The sequence below is a fragment of the Hylobates moloch genome, unplaced genomic scaffold (genome assembly GCF_009828535.3).
Source record: "Hylobates moloch isolate HMO894 unplaced genomic scaffold, HMol_V3 SCAFFOLD_17, whole genome shotgun sequence".
Lineage (NCBI taxonomy): Eukaryota > Metazoa > Chordata > Mammalia > Primates > Hylobatidae > Hylobates > Hylobates moloch.
Genome location: NW_026652292.1, coordinates 75,636,581 through 75,651,363, shown reverse-complemented (window position 1 = coordinate 75,651,363; position 14,783 = coordinate 75,636,581). Strand labels below are relative to the sequence as shown.

At 45.0% G+C, this 14,783-nt stretch overlaps 1 protein-coding gene across 1 annotated transcript in view; it reads right to left on the bottom strand.

Annotated features, from left to right (window-relative positions):
• SLC2A9 (solute carrier family 2 member 9) overlaps positions 1-14,783 on the bottom strand; it is a 218,513-nt gene that overhangs the window by 110,549 nt on the left and 93,181 nt on the right. Inside the window, exon 7 of the mRNA XM_058430106.1 lies at positions 7,529-7,639. Within this exon, the coding sequence (XP_058286089.1) occupies positions 7,529-7,639 (111 nt within the window). The remainder of the gene's footprint in view (positions 1-7,528; positions 7,640-14,783) is intronic.

Below are 14,783 nucleotides of genomic sequence, written 5' to 3'. Positions count from 1 at the left end.
ATGCTGCTATAAAGAACTGTCAAAGACTGGGTAGTTTACAAAGGAAAGAGGTTTAATTGACAAAGTTCCACAGGGCTGGGGAGGCCTCAGGAAACTTACAATCATGGTGGAAGGGGAAGCAAACTCGTCCTTCTTCACATGGTGGCAGGAAGGAGAAGAATGAGTGCCCAGTGAAGGGGGAAGCCCCTTATAAAACCATCAGATCTCATGAGAACTAACTCACTATCATGAGAACAGCATGAGGGTAACTGCTCCCAGGATTAAATTACCTCCCACCGGGTCCCTCCCATGACACATGGGGATTGTGGGAGCTATAATTCAAGGTGAGATTTGGGTGGGGTCACAGAGCCAAACCATATCAAGGAGAGTCTGCACTTCTCTGCCTGCTTCCTGCTCAGGCAATGGTTAACACTAATGCTTTTGATCTAAGCTCTGAACATGAAAAGCCAGTTAGCCTGAGTTTTAACTTCTCAGATCTGGGGATGCCACCCAGCTCAGACTGAGCTCAGGCCCCCAGGGGCTTTGGGTTGGGAGCCAAGGGGGAAAATCTAGCTTTGCTTCTGCTTGCTACCACCCTCATTTCTCCTAAGGTCCTGTAACATTTGTTAAATAAATTGGGGACTTGATCTAGTATTTTAGTGGACGAAGGGTGTAGTTTCTTCTAGTCTGTGACCTATAGAAATGCCATAGAATCATTATTTATCAATGAAAAAGGAACGTCTGTCAAGAGAAATTAACTGAACTCAGTCCTTTCGAGGCCAGTTCTAGAGCACATGTCAGTCTGATGATTCACAGGGAAAACCAGCCTCTCTCCAAGTCTTGTGACAACGCTCTCTGTTTCTACCCTTGTCACCCTCTGCCATTATCTATTTTGTCTACAGCAGCCAGAAGGATTTAAAGCATGACCTGGCACTCTCCTTTTAACACCCCTGTCCATTAAAAGCCTTATAGACAGCAAAGAAAACAATCAACAGTGTGAAGAGAAAACCTACAAAATGGGAGAAAAGATTTACAAACCATATTTGAATCCCCTCAAGCCCCATCCCCCCCACACCAGCCCCTTGGCCCCTCAAGCGGCAGACACATCCTTGCCCCTGCCTTGGGCTGCTGCAGACATCCCTGTCACCTCTCAGATTCTTGCTCTCTGCCCTAGAGGGAGACCCATGGGCTGAAATCAACAAGCTCCCTGCCCTCTGACCTCTGGGCGGCTTCAGCAGAAATCAGAAATCAGCGGTCAGAAATCAGAAGGCAGAAGAAAGAGAATGAGGCCAGGGGTTGGTTTCTTGGTTCACTTTCTACAGGGACATTTTGCCTGGCTTTGTCCCTCTATCAAAGGTTGCAGCTCCTGATAGGTGGCGTACCCAGCCGACATGCCCTCCGCTGCCCTGAATTAATCTGCCTTCGAGCTGCTCAGGTTCACTGTGTCCCTCTTTCCCAAAGGTTTTTCTTTTGGCCGCTTCTTTTGCCTGACATGCTCTTCCCAGACAGCTGGGCTTACCTGGAGCCTGACCACAATATTTAAGACGGCAACTGCCCCCGTCTCTCCATTCCCCTTTCTCTGCTCTACTGTTTTCTCATAACATCCTTCACCTTCTAAAATACTGTGTGGGGTACTCCCTTGTTACACTGTCTGTGCCTCCATGAGGAGCTCTCCTTCTCCCCAGCAGAGACCTTTGTCTGTTTCATCCACTGGCACAGAGCAGGGGCCCAAGTGAGCATTTGCTGAGTGCTGGAGGAAGAAGCACCCTGGCCTTGGGCTTGTCTTCTAGTCTTTGAGAGGCAGCTTCAGCATTTTCCATGTCTGCTTCTCTTCAGGGATATTAATAACAAGAGTAACTGTGTGAGTTTCCTAGGGCTGCCATGATAAGGTCCCACAGACAGAGCGGCTTCAGCAATAGAAACGTGTTGTCTCACAGTTCTGGAGGCTAGAAGTCCAAGATCAAGGTGTCTGCAGGGCCCTGCCTCTGGAGGTGCCAGGGAAGGGTCTGTTGCAGGGCCCTCTCCTGGCTTCTAGTGTGTTTTGGCTTTGAGCAGCACAATTCTAATTTTTAGAGGGCGTTCTGCCTGTGTGTATGCCTGCATCTAAATTTTCCCTCTTCATAAGGACAGTCGTATTGGATTAGGGGCCCACCCTATTCCAGTATAACTGTATCTTAGCTTAACTAATTACAACTGCAATGACCCTATTTCCAATTCAAGTCACATTCTGAGGTACTAGGGACTTCAACATATGCATTTTGAGGAGGTGCAATTCAATCCACAACAATAGTTAACATTTATTGAGTATCTTCTCTATGCCAAGCACTGTGAATTACAGTATGATTCCCATGACAATACCTGCTGAGGTTTAGGTCTGTTATTATTGCCACTTTCACTAAGAGAAAAATGGGTATCAGAGAGGTTAAGTGACTAGCTCAAGGTCACCCAGCTAGCAGGTGCGGGGCCAGTATGACACAGAGCCCAGATACTCTATCACCCTGCTTTCTCTCTTTTACCACGCCCTCCTCTCACACGGGCTGGATCCAGTGTCCTGAGTTCCAGCAGTAAACTCTGAGGCCTTTGATTCTGAAATTGTCGAATTTATTGGGAAGCAATGGAGACTACAGGCAACAGAAACCATAAGGATTTTTAAATTTTTTTTTTACTACAACTCAAGAGCATATTCCATTCTTGCTAATTATGAAAATGTATTGCAATGAATCAGAATGACTTCCTGTGAATTCTGACCCCTGATTTGTAAAAGCACAGAGTCTGTGCTTCTCAAGAGTGAGCCCTCACCCCACAAAGCCCCTGCCCCACATGGCCTGAATGATGCTCACTGGAAGTTCACTCATCCGAGAGTTAACACTGTGCCAGGCAAATCAATTTGGAAAACCAGCTGTTTCTGAAAGATAGCAATTATTTACAGTTGCCCAAGCTGATGACTCATGCCCTGAGCCAAAATTAATTGCAGATCAAATGAGCAAAGATGTCTTTCCCCTCTCAACTTTATTAGCCTCCTGAGCCATTTTAATAGACTGTCAAAATCTCATAAGAGGAATGAAAAAAATTGGAAAGTCTTTTTGGATAGGCAATCACTTCAAAGGGCTGGATGAAATATATGTATATATATTTGTGTGTTTATTACATATGTAACTGTATATATAAATATATATTGCCTTGTTTTCAAATATATTTCAAGTTATAATATATTTTGTATATTATTTAAATATATAAAAATATATTTATATAATATAAAAAATATATCTACATATTTTATTTCCTTATTTTCAAATACATAATATATAAACATAAACATATTATGCATATTATAATATATAACCTATATAAATATGATATTTTTATATATACATAACTTTGGAAAGTGCAAAGAATTTACCTTATATTGATGCTCTGTGAGGAACAGGGGAGTGGCTTTCACACACTTTGGATTTTGTTTCCATAATTCTGTCGGATGCTGTATTAGTTTCCTATTGCTGCTATAGCAAGTTACCACAGACTCGGTGGCTTAAAACAACCCAGGTGGATCATCTTACAGTTTTGGAAATCAGAAGTCTAGAATAGATCTTGCAGGGCAAACACGATGGTGTCTGCAGGGCTGGTGCCTTCTGGAGGCTCCAGGGCAGAATCTTGCCTGCTGCAGCTTCTAGAGAACATCTGCATTCCTGGACGTGTGACCCCTTCCTCACCTTCAAAGCTGGCAATGGCGTCACTCCTGCCTCTGCTTCCACCATCATATCTCCTTCTCTGACTCTGACCCTCCTGCCTCCCCCTTTCACTTACAAGGACTCTGTGATAATATTGGGCTCACCTGGGTAATCCAGGGTTAGCTCCTTATCTCAAGATTAGTCCCACCTGCAACATTCCCTTGTGCCATGTAAGGTAATATATTCCCAGCTTCTGGGAATCATGGTGTGGACATCTTGGGGAGCCGTTATTTTGCCTACCACAGGTGGGAATGGTTATGTCCATTTTACAGATGAGCAAATAAATTCAGAGGTGTTGGGCAATGTTCCCAAGACCACTTAGCTGGTAAATGGGTGATCAGGATTTGAATTCAGAGTACGCTCATCCTAAAGCCAAAGCTCTTTCTCCCCAGGACATTTTTCTCTTCCACACTCTCAGCCTCATGCTGAATTTAGTCTCATGCCTTTCCAGGAATTGGGGTCAATGCTACCATTTGAAGGACTGTTTCCAATGGACTATTCTGCATCTGTCCTTGCATCTCCAGCTCTTTGAGAAGATGAAAGGGGAACAGACTACCCAATGCACTTCACTTCACCTAACTTCTGCTGGCCCTTCAGCTCTCAGGTTCCTGGTCCCTGTCTCCAGGAATCCCTCCCAGAACCCCTTATTTGAGAAGGAAGCTTGTCTCGGTGTTGCATGTGGTAATTGTTTCCAGGTTTGCTTTTCTCTCTAGATCATGGCAACTTCACCTGTGACAGCTGGCACAGTATGAGTGCACCTTAGGTGTCTGTGGAATGGATGAATGCATGCCTGCATGAAAGAATCCACCACCCAAGCTCTGAAGCATCACTTCCTGCTCAGAGGAACTTCCTACACAAAGGTTCCTGCACCTCTAGAACAGCAAAACATCATTTATCCTTGGGTCATACTCAACCTCCTCCATTGGACTCTGAGCTCCTACAGGCAGGCACCATGGCAAAGGCCCTCTGTAAGCCCAGCAGAAGGCCAACAGCCTGACCATGGGAGGAGCTGGCGAGAGCTTGCTAAATGGCAGGGCACCAACTGGCCATGGTTCAGATGACTGAGATCCACCGGGTCCACACTTAAAGGCAGCGGCAGGAGCGCTCTCCAGAGGCTGTGACTCTGAGTCCTGATTTTAGAAAGGGCTCCTCCTTCCCTTCCAGGACTGTGAAGTCATTTACCCTCCTTTCTGGGGTTTCCAAGGAATACTTTGCCCAATATTGTCAACTTTTAAGGAAGAGGATCTGCCTGCCAGAGCATGGGGATGAGAAGGAGTGGCTTCTGGAGTCTGGAATGAATAAGAATAGCTGCCTGTGAAGTCTTCTTGGACCAAGGGAAGAAGTGTAGGCACTTCCTCAGTGTGCCCCTCTTTCAAACAAGGGCAATCATTGGACTTTCAGGCATGACGTGAGCATTCATGAGGTCCCATGTAGAACATTTTGGGGTGTCAGTGGGGGGGGACAGTAGGAGTCCCATGATGTTCTCTTTCCCCACTCTCTTGGGTTCTGAGCCAGCTGACTGTGTGACCCAGAGTAAGTCACTCCTTTTGGTCTTAGGTTCCTCAACTGTCAAAAGATAGCAAGAGTCCCTGTAAAATCCTGCTCTCCACAAGGATGTCCATCGTAGCCTTATGTAAAATCACACATTATGGAAGTCTACCTAAATAGGACAAGAATAGTTACCACTTACTGGGTGCATACCATTTACTAGCCACTGCTGGAATCACTTAATGTATATTCATTGGTACAATCCTCAGCCCATCCCTATGAAGCAGGGATGATGGCCTTTAGAAGTGGGGAAACTGAGTCACAGAGATGCTGAATAACTTACTTGGGGGTCACGCAGCTAATAAAAAGACACAGAGCTGGGACTGGAACCCAGAAAGCATGGCACTGCCATCAGGTTTTGAGCAGAGACATTCAACAACCTCACCCACCGACAATGGTTAAGGGAATTATCATATAGAAAATTACTGGAGAAGGATAAATCGTTCAACACTAGTGTTAATTCAGGGAAGGAGACGATCTGCATGATTTTCTGCATATATGATACACTTCAACAAAAAATACTTAATAAATAAGAAAATGGAGAGTCATTCTGACATAAGATTATGTGAACAAAAGCAGATTAGAGCTAGTATTTAGAATAGGATTACTGTGCTACTATGTAAGAAATATACATCTATGCATAGAAAGACAAGGGAAGAATTTGCCAAAGTTCCTTGGGTAGTATGATTGTAGGTAATTTCTTCTTCGTTCCTCTCTATTTTTCTGAATTTTACAAATTTGCCCTGATGAGCTGGTATTGATTTCTTCACAATACCAGTAAAATACTTTACAAAAAACAAAAACAAATATCTCCTGTACTTTCCCCATAATTTTCATCTCAGACTGTGTTTTTCCGTTGCTCAAAGTAAAAATTAATAAAGAAACTGGGTGCGATCTATAACTTGAGAATAACAAGAATGAATCTTGTGAAACTTCCAGAACGTGAAACGTTGAAATGTTTTCCCCTAATAAAAAGATCATGAAGTGGAAAGGGAAAGAGACAAAACATCATTCCTCTACATTTTTTATGGTATCTATTTTCTAAAGCATCTTGTTAGAATGACCCATTAAGCGCAAGTTACAAAATGAAGTGTTCTGTCAACAAGAAGTCAGAAAGACAATTGCAAGCCTCTGCCTGTTTGCATGGGCGTCAATCTTGTCAGTGCAAATCAGTGAGCAAGAGTGAAAATAAATGAACTACTCCATCAAAGTCAGAGAACATAACTCTAATTTTAGCCCTCTCTTTCCATTTGGAAGGGAGCCTAACTGTGTGCTCTGTGCCTAAAATGTGAGGCACAGACATAGCTACAAAAAAGAAGAGACACAAACATCTCATAAAGAGGACAACTGAAGCTCAGAGATGTTGAGTGCACTGCTCAGTGCTACACAGCCAAGAAGTGCCGGAGCCAGGATTCAAATCCAGTTTGATCTGATTCCAAGATCTGGAAATTTCTGCTAGGTTCTGAAGCCACCCAACTTTCCCCTCCACCAAATGTGTGTTTTGCATATTGGAGGTTGAGAAACAGTGATGAGCTCTATGCCTTCTTTTGAACATACTGGCTTTTTATTAAGGTCTTCCATCTCTATCATACTGGTCGACTGGAATGTCCTTTCCCTTGCCTTGCAAACTCCCATATGTCTGGGGTAATGAGATGACTGCTAATGGTTTTGAAACATTTTAAAAGTCACGGCAAGAGATTGGAGACTCACGCCAATTCTCTGATCGAACTCCCGGGGACAACATGGCCCTCTTTCACAGGGCATTCATATTTCGTCATTTGTGACTAGGTGAAAATTCAAAGGGTGGAGTTATTTATTAAAAGGAAGATGACAGGGAAGCAAAATATAGAAAGGAAATATTCTCTAGATGGGTAAAATGTCAGTGAAGAACTACATGATGAACTCCTAAAATCCAGCCCCCTTTGGCATGACAAAGGACGTGCTCCTCTAAAGAGATGCCTGTTTGTTGCCTGGGGTTCCCACAGTGTGGTGTTGCCTGTCCTGCGAGGTGTCAGGAACTGGGTGAGAATTGTCACTCTTCAGTATTCACTTTGAGGTTTTGGATCAATAGCCCAGACACAAATGATGTTTGGGTTCTTCCCATCCCAGCTATTTCTTTAAAACCAAGAGTTTGCTGAATGATAGAAAACCACATTGTCCTAATTGATGAATTCTGAGGGGGAAACCCCCTGCCTTAAAGGACCTTATGAATATTCCCACTGTGCTGCGTAACCCTCTGTGGCATTCTCAGGAGTAACCCTCAGTTGACTTACAGAGAAGACGGCAGCCAAAGTCTCGATGCCCCCCGTACTCAAGGTGACGTACGGGATCTTTGCCGGAGGGATCCCAGCGTTTCCAAAGATGCTGTTGGTATAGAACCAAATCTGTAATGCAGGAAAGAACGAGAAGAGAGAACGGTCAGTGGAAGGACTTAATCTATTTTCTAAATCAAATTTGGGTATCAAGTGGTCTCTGGATTAAACTCAGAGTCCCAAGGTGGAGAGGCATGGGTGCTCATTTTTCACTTTCATCCCACCTTCTCCCTTTCTTCATTATTTTTTTTCCTTATTTTATATTTTTTTATATATATATATATTTATTATACTTTAAGTTCTAAGGCACATGTGCACAACGTGCAGGTTTGTTACATGTGTATACATGTGCCATGTTGGTGTGCTGCACCCATTACCTTGTCATTTACATTAGGTATATCTCCTAACGCTATCCCTCCCCACTTCCCCCACCCCACAACAGGCCCCGGTGTGTGATGTTCTCCTGCACTACTGGGAGTGCCCAGCTAAAAGACTACACTTCTCAGTTTTCTTGCAGCCAAGTGTGGCAGTGACATAGAAACAGCAATGTTGGTGGGGCTTCCAGGAAGTTTCCTTTTTTAAAAAAGATTTTCATCAAGGAGGTGTGCTTCCATTTTTGTTTTTTATTTTTGTTTGCCCTTCCTTCTTTCTGTGTCAGGATGGTGGAGGTGATGGCTGGAGCCTCAGCAGCCTTTTTTGGATTACTAGGTGACTTCAGAACAGCACTGCTATTAACCTCCATGGTAACTTTGTGAGAACCAGAACAGGCCCCCACTACGCAAAATGCTTTACTGTCATCCACTGAAAAATTGCCATAGTAAATCCACAATGCATACAAGGTGAAAGATGTTCCCCAGAGTTGGGTAATGCACAACCTGTTTAACTATACATAGAGCCCCTGCCTTGGGATAAAAGCCACTTGTTTAGATGCTGGACCAGGAAGTTAGAAAGAGTTAGCCTGTGCCCTTACTGACTACAGTGGTTCTGTAATTTATTATCCAAACGTGAGCACTTTTGAGAGTGTTGATAATTATGCTGGGACAACAAATACATTGAGTGTGTCCTGGGAAAACCAGGATGTGTGGTCTTAGAGTTGCTATACCAGCCCTCACAACTTACTTCATGTGAGACAGAAAACCTTCCATCTTGTTGAGGTCTCTTTCGGGGTTTCTGCCACATGAGGCTAGACCTAAATCCTAACTGACGCTCATGGGCATCACACAATCACTGATTAGGAGGTTGGAGACCTGGCTCCATCTTGAACTAGCTGTGTGACCTCAGGCAATTCACCCTGCCCTGCGGAGATTCCTACTCCACCCCAGTCAAATGAACATGACCATGCTTATTTTGCCTGTCCCGTGAGGTGTCAGGAACTGGATGAGAATTGTTGCTCCTCAGTATTCACTTTGAGGTTTTTAGCCTGGACACAAATGATGTCTGGGTTCTCCCCATCCCAGTCATTTCTTTAAAACGAAGAGTTTGCTGAATGATAGAAAACCACATTGTCCTAACTGATGAATTCTGATGGGGAAACTCCCCGCCTTAAAGGACCTTATGAACATTTATGAACAGTTTGATCCCTATTCAGCAGCAACGTTAGAGCACATTGTTCATAACCTGTCAGGTCCAACGTTAGCTGGCCACACTCTTGCATTTTGCTCTTTGTTTCTGGATGAAGCTCTTGTTTCTATATATCTGTCTTATTACCAGATGTTTTTAGCAAAAATTATTCATGCACTGAGGGGAAGATATAGGATCTACTTATATCTACAGATGGTTAAATTTTGTGAAGAAAGTAAACCTCCATAAAGTTATGGGCATACAGAGAGATGCCAGTGAAAACTACGACACCCATTTCGTCGAGCTTGCAGGCATGGATACATCTATTGGCAAAAACAGGTTTTAATATTCGTGTAAAACAAGAACCTTCCTGTTCTGCACCTGTCCCTCATTTGAGTGAGCGTTAGACTCCATTGTTAGCCTGAACTTTTGCTGTCACATCCATGGTATACAGAGGTAGCACCTAATAAATCCACTAATTCCTATTGTTCTCAGGGCTGTGACAGAAGCTAACATTATCCTGAAAACTCTGTGTCCATTGAATATGTTTATACAATTGCTTCCCCTTTAAAAGGTAACTATGATCCCCAATGCACCGTCAGGGTTGGATTCCGGAAGTGTAACAGCCTTTCTTAGTCATCAGCCAAATTCACTGATTTTCAATGGCCAACGTTCTGTAGGGACCCTCTTAATGCCCTCAGGCTGCCAGGCTGTCACCCATGTGAAGGTGTCTGACATTTGTATTATTCACAGCCGTGGTTCTGATCCCAATGGAGCCTGACCAGCTCATGGTCCTGAGGCTCCCAGCCCTAGATCCCACTTAATGTGAATCCTCTTATATTGTGGCCAGCACCCCCTTCTGGCTCCTCTCACCCCCCACAACCCTGTCTTCCCTGGTTTCAATTCTCCCCATACAGACACTGCTATAGATGTCCCTTAGTAGGTTAGTGAAAAGAGTCATTGTACATAAAGTTCTAAGTTCAGTGAGGGACAGTTGTAACTTTTGCAGGGAAATGAATGAAGCCGGAAACCATCATTCTCAGCAAACTAACATAAGAACAGAAAACAAACACCGCATGTTCTCACTCATAAGTGGAAGTTGAACAATGAGAATACATGGACACAGAGAGGGGAACATCATACACTGGGGCCTGTCAGGGGGTGGGGAGCTAGGGGAGGGATGGCATTAGGAGAAATACCCAATGCAGATGACAGGTTGATGGGTGCAGCAAACTATCATGGCACGTGTATACCTATGTAACAAACCTGCACATTCTGCACGTGTATCCCAGAACTTAAAGTGTAATAATAATAAAATAATAATAAAGCAATGAAAGCCATATTTTTTCTTATATTCATTCACGCATCAAAAGGCAGAAATCAGCCCACAGATCCTCTCCCCCAGCCCAGGGGCTACAGGGATCCTGCCGGGCTGGCCCTGTCCTCCCCAGGGCAGGCCTGGACGTCACACACACCGCCAGTCTTATTCTGTTTGCGCCACAAAGCCACTGCCCTCCCCCTGCAGCAGCTGATAGAGTGGGAAAGTGACTGCCTTCAGCTTTACCTCTGCTCACACTGACGCTTATTTGATTGGACAGTTTGAGGTCGCTGTAAAATAAGAAAGCACCCAGGAAACTTAAGAGTGCATCCTGCCCCAGAGTCCCCCAGCCCCCATGGAGTGTGCCTTGTGTTGACCTTGTTCACCACACAGCTCTGTTCTCCCAGGTTGCCCCCAGCCTCCCCATGCAGAGTGGCAGGAGCAGCAGTTCTGGAGGCATGGAGTGGGGATTCCAACCCCAGCACTGCCTCTCATGACCTGCGTGACTGCAGGCAAGTGACTTCGCATCTTGGAATCTCGGTTCTCCAAAGAAAGGTAATAACACTTTGTCTTTCATGGTTCTTGTAAAAATTTTAATGATGATAAAAGAAATCATCCAGGACAGCACCTGTTATAATTGGCATATAACAAGTAGTAGGTATTCTAGAAGGTTCTGTCTCTCCATGGAGATGTGATTGCTTCTTGGTTAAGAAGAGCATCTGGAACTAACCCAAATGTCCAACAATGATAGACTGGATTAAGAAAATGTGGCACATATACACCATGGAATACTATGCAGCCATAAAAAATGATGAGTTCATGTCCTTTGTAGGGACACGAATGAAGCTGGAAACCATCATTCTCAGCAAACTATTGCAAGGACAAAAAACGAAACACTGCATGTTCTCACTCATAGGTGGGAATTGAACAATGAGAACACATGGACACAGGAAGGGGAACATCACACACCGGGGACTGTTGTGGGTTGGGGGGAGGGTGGAGGGATAGCATTAGGAGATACACCTAATGCTAAATGACGAGTTAATGGGTGCAGCACACCAACATGGCATATGTATACATATGTAACAAACCTGCATGTTGTGCACATGTACCCTAAAACTTAAAGTATAATAATAATAAAACTAAAAAAAAAAAAGAAGAGCATCGGACAGTGGCACATATGCCATGGTAGGAATGTACCTCTGGGTCTCTTTTCAGCCTCCTTCTTGTAGGATGGGGCTTTGAAGAACTGTGCAGGTGGCAGGTGTGGGGGTAAGGGCAGCAGGAAAGAATTTGGGTCTTCTCAAGTCCCTGCCTCTAATGCCCTGAAGCTCTCATTCTTAATTCACGTCACAGTGTTTTAGAGACAAAGTGTAACATACATAATCATTTTTCCTCCTCCACATTTGGGCATGCCTAAGGATGCCCAACATGTCTAAGAAAGCAGCATGTCTAAGGATCAGTCAAGGGTCCATAAGAGTAAACACCCCATTTACTTTTGCCTGGAACAAGGTGATGCTGACAAAGAGTACGGGTTTAATCTGTGCTTTCTGGATGTGGTGGGCAGAAAAACAGCCCCCCGCTCTCAAAATGTTCACACGCTAATCCTGGGAACCCCAGAATATCTTACTTTACACAGCCAAAGGGACTTTGCAGATATGTTAAGTTCAGAATCTTGACATGGGGAGGTTATCCTGGATTATCTGGGTGAGCTGTAAATGCAATCACCAGGGTCCTTAAAGAGGGAGTCAGGAGGATCAGATTCAGAGAGAGAAGACATAAGGATGGAAGCAGAGGTCAAAGAGGAAGAAATATTTGAAAATGCCACGCTGCTGACTTGCAGATGCAGAAAGGGGCCACAAGCCGAGAGATGCAGATGCCATCTAGAAGTTGGGAATGTCAAGGAAGTGGATGATCCCTCTGGAGTCTCCAGAAGGAATGTGGCCCCGCCAACACCTTGATTTTAGGACTTCTGGCCTCCAGAACTGTAAGATAATAAATTGGTGTGGTTTTAAGCCACCATGTGGGTGGGGCTCCTTCAACAAAATAATAGCTAAGCTATTGTAGTAATTTGCTACAGAAGCAATAGAAAACTAATATATACTGGATAAAGATATAATTAATATATATTATGCATTTATGCATTTCCTGTGTGTGTGTTTGTGTGTGTGTGTGTGTGTGTGTGAGAGAGAGAGAGAGATAGAGAGACAGAGAGAGTTGTAAACACAGAGGTGGCCACCACAGACAAATGGTGATGTATAGGATCTATTTTGAAGTACAGAAGACAGAGAAGACCTTGCCCATTTATTAAACACTGTGTTCCAGGAACTGTGCCGATGCCTCACCTACTGTTTCCAGGGACCTCCTTTCCCTTCTATTTCCTGTTTCCATTTGGGGAGCATCCACTAGGGAACACAGCTCCCTCTCAACCCAAGGGACAGGGAGGTAGGGAGTGCCCTCTTGCATCCCCTGGGCTCTTTCTGTACCTGCCTCCTGCGGGAAGCTGGAGACCTGTCTGCTGCCTCCACCCAAGGAGGGACTTGCCCTGTAGAGGGGTCTGGGGTTGCTCCTTCTGCCTGTGGCTGGGTCTAGCATCTTAAAGCAGGAGGTGCTGAACTAACTGCCACTTATGAAGCCATGCTGTCTAATCCAGCTCCACTCAAAATAGAGCTAACATTTTCATCCCCATCTGGTTCTTGTGTCTCTCTTTGTCTCCCCCTCTCTAACCTTTTCTGAATTTCAGAGAAGAAGGGGGCTTATTTATTGTAAATCCCCAAACCTATCCCCTACATGACTTAACTGCATTCCCAGCACAGCCCATTGAGGGAGCTATCACTGCTTCATTTAACAGATGTGAAACTGAGGCTCAGCCAGGTAAGGGTGACCCAGCTATGAGTGGCAGAGCTGAGATCGAGCCCTGGTCATCCCAAACATTTCTACTGTCCTCTGCTACCTCTGGGTGAGAAGGAATCTGCTTTCTTTCCAGAGATGCTAGGGGGAGGGTGCTAAGTCCTGTGGAGCAGGGCAAGTGGAATCGCCTGAGAGGTGAAAGGAAACGGGGGCATCAGGGATGAATCACTACCGGCAGCTGCCAAGCAAAGCAAGACCCTCTCCACCAGGGGCGGGCTGTGTGCTTCACGGTAATGCATGGAAGCCCACTCTCTCTCAGCAGAGCTGCTTCATCCACAGCCCCAAGCAAATGTCAGCTCCCATTCTCATCAGACCTCACTTCAGCTTGGCAATGGAGGCAGAGGAATGAGCTGACTCTCTCACGTCTCTCACTGGGACCAGTTGCGCCCCGACTACAGCTGTGCACCTTACGCTTCACAAAACAGGACCTGTGGGTCGCTCACTGGCCTTGAAGGGCTAGCTGGGCTTGAAGCTCTGGCTCCTGGTGGTTGAATCCCCAAGGCAGGGCAATTGACCATCTAACGTCCCCTCTCTGTGAGCTCCTATTCTTCGGAGGGAGGGGAGTCTGTGGGCTGGACGGAAGGAATTTGACCCCAGCAATTGCTATGGTGGTGAGAACGTGAATGCAGATCTCAACCACCCTGGCCTTGCTTTATATCCTTACAGCACATGTGAGCATGAAAATGGACGGCATATCTAGATGCCCAACAGCTGGTCCATGCTCAGTAAAAGGCTGCGTCCTTTTCTGACCTCCATTGTCTTTCTTTATAAAAATGCAGAAGGATACAAAGTAAGGACTCAAATTTTAAGAGTGGCCAGGAAATGCTTGCTTTTAAAAGCTTTTCTAAGAGTGTTGGATCACCCAGTCTTGCCTCTCATCTTACAGATAAAAATCTAACCTCACACTGACCCAGCCGTTAGCCCAACGATACCACCTTTCTGGCCTGGTCTCCTTTGAACTCTGACATGAGTGATTGAGGCTCAGAGAGGTGAAGTGTCTCACCCAGGGCTACACAGCTGGGAAGTCGGAGGATGTGGGCTGGAATCATAGCCTCCCGGGTGGTCTCAGGGTGGGGCTCTTTCAACAAAATAATAGCTAAGATTATGAAGCACCACCTGTGACTGACCCCAAGCTGAACTTATTTATTTATTTATTTATTTATTTATTTATTTGAGATGGAGTTTCGCTCTTGTTGCCTAGGCTGGAGTGCAATGGCGTGATCTCAGCTCACTGCAACCTCCGCCTCCTGGGTTCAAGCGATTCTCCTGCCTCAGCCTCCTGAGTATCTGGGATTACAGGCATGTGCCACCACGTCCAGCTAATTTTCTATTTTTAGTAGAGACTTGTTTCTCCGTGTTGGTCAGGCTGATCTTGAACTCCCGACCTCAGGTGATCTGCCCACCCCAGCCTCCCAAAGTGCTGGGATT